The sequence below is a fragment of the Pistacia vera genome, unplaced genomic scaffold (assembly GCF_008641045.1).
Source record: "Pistacia vera cultivar Batoury unplaced genomic scaffold, PisVer_v2 Contig350, whole genome shotgun sequence".
NCBI classification, from domain to species: Eukaryota; Viridiplantae; Streptophyta; class Magnoliopsida; order Sapindales; family Anacardiaceae; genus Pistacia; species Pistacia vera.
Window position 1 is genome coordinate 605139 of NW_022196169.1, and position 2274 is coordinate 607412.

The 2274-nt window shown below is 35.7% G+C and overlaps 1 protein-coding gene across 1 annotated transcript; it reads left to right on the top strand.

Moving 5' to 3' along the window:
* Positions 1 to 437: 437 nt before the first annotated feature.
* On the top strand, positions 438 to 942 carry LOC116139406. Its single transcript, XM_031425083.1, has 2 exons — positions 438 to 731; positions 829 to 942. The coding sequence occupies exons 1-2, from the start codon at positions 438 to 440 to the stop codon at positions 940 to 942; spliced, it is 408 nt and encodes a 135-aa protein (XP_031280943.1).
* Positions 943 to 2274: the final 1332 nt, after the last annotated feature.

Consider the following 2274-nt stretch of genomic DNA (forward strand, 5'->3'; position numbering starts at 1 on the left):
CTTTATTATGATCTTTCAATCTCACCTTTATGAAGAGTTCAGATCCTGGAGACTGAATAATAATAATTTTAGAAGCAAATTTATAGGATATACAGCTAGCTGTACCGATTGATGTGCCTAAAAATTTCAATACATGAACGCGGTTTGGGTGAAGTGAATTAATAATTGGAGATGCCAAACAGTAACATTAATTGGTTTTAAAAATATGGGATTTTATAATCGTATATGGGCCATAAGCTTGTCACTATCTTAAGTAGAAAATTACAGTATTTGTTCTCCAGGAAAAAAAAAAAGTCTACGTAAACTCTTTTGTTAGGTTTGCTTATAAATATCCTTGTCTCCACAACCTCACATGCAATACCAAACCTCTGAATATTGTGCTTCTCTTTCCTCTCACAGAATTCTTTTATTTTCCAAACCCAGTTTTCTGATTAAACATGGGAAATTGCATGCAGAGAGGCCGTGAAAGGCGAGAGGAAGAGGCGATGCAACAGCAACAAGAAGAGGGAACAAAAGGGCTTGTGAAAGAGAGTGTGGATTGCGTTAAAGGAGGTAGTGGGGGTTTAAAGGTGAAGATAGTTCTGACAAAGGAGGAATTGCAGTGGTTGATGATTCAGCTGAAGAAAAATGAAGGGAAAAGATTAGAGGATGTCTTGGCTGAAATTGGGAGAGAAAGAGGGAAAGTTGAAGCTTGGAAACCTTCTCTGGAGAGTATAATGGAGGGCCCTGAAGTTCTTGAGATGGATAGATGAAACTTTTATTAAACCAATTTTCCTCCTTTTTCTCAGATTTTTCCTTATTGAATTTGTTATATAAATACCTTTTCAGGTTTTTCTTAGACTACTACCCTTTTCTCCTTTGAGGTTTTCATCATCTTCTTCTTTCTTGTCCTCTGAGGTTTTTGACTTGGATGATGATCCAAAATGGTTGAGAAGTGAGTAATTAAGACTTTAGATGTGGTTTATGACCCATAATTACTTCATAATTACGGGTTTTTTGGACTAATATCTGTACTTTAGATGTAATTTATGTGTACTTGTAGCCCTTGATTGTAATTAAGTACTAGTTGTACCAATAATCCAGCAAAAGCATATACACCTTTTTATCTAACCAGTTCATGTTATTTTTTTGATTCATATGCCTTCTGTTTATCTTTGATGAAATGGTTAGTCCAGCGGAATTTTACTTGGTGAGATTGAAATGGGTTCTTGAGATTCAAATCATATGCATATTCAAATCAAGAAAAGAATTGAGGTCAAAATTTTCAGGCTCATTAATATGAGCATTAAATAATTTCTGGTAGGTTGGAGGTTGGCAATGGGCTCTGTCTATCTGGTGTGACTTTGGTCAATCAATTAAACTTCTTTATCATAACTATCTTTGTAATTAGATACATCTTCCATCAAGTGTTTAGTTTAGTTTAAGCCATCAGCAGTCTTCAGTTTCAGCTTCAGCTAAACTAATGTAGGAAATCATAAAAAGTAAATGTAGATGCCAACTTTTCAATGATATTTGAGCCCGGACAGTAGTTTGGTGGCACTATGCCCATATTTAATTTTGGAAACAAAGGGATATCAGAAACTCTTCTCATGAGCATTCAGAAAAATAGGGATTATGACAAGTCTATTATAACTCATGGTGTAAATTCTCTTTTCCTACTCTTCCCTTATGTTTTTACCTTTGAGGTTTAATTTAATATAGCTATCTAGCTATCACCTATGGAGGAGTGGTTCAATGGTAGAGATGACAATGGGTCAGGTTGGGACCAAGTACCCTTTGGCCCGGGCCTAGGCCCAGGCCCGACCCCATGACCCTGAGCTTGGGCCCGTTGTAGGGATGTCGGGTAATGCCTAGGCCTGACCGATGGGCTTTTTGTGACTCTCAGTCTCGACCCATGTTAATTTCTATAATTTATTTTCTCATGGACAATCTTTGATATTTTTTTTTTTATCATTCATATTAACTTAATTAATAGTATCTCTTGCTTTAATTACCATATTTTTGTGTGTATAGATTAATATGGTAGACAATGGATTTTGAGTTTCACACATTCAAATACTAAATTCCCAGAACAAATGTAACAGCTAACCATTAATTATTTTCTCTGGTGGGCTTTTGTTAATTAAAGTTTTTGTACATTAAAATATGGGCCTGGCATGATATTTGAGCCCAAACAGTAGTTTGGTGGCACTATGCCCATATTTAATTTTGGAAACAAAGGGATATCAGAAACTCTTCTCATGAGCATTCAATTGGAACGGCACTCAAAGAAAA

Bases quoted from the DNA above. Each gene is read 5' to 3' on its own strand.
- LOC116139406 (XM_031425083.1), top strand. From the start codon at position 438: ATGGGAAATTGCATGCAGAGAGGCCGTGAAAGGCGAGAGGAAGAGGCG. The intron at 732-828 runs GTTCTTGAGATG...ATACCTTTTCAG, and splicing joins GTATAATGGAGGGCCCTGAA to GTTTTTCTTAGACTACTACC.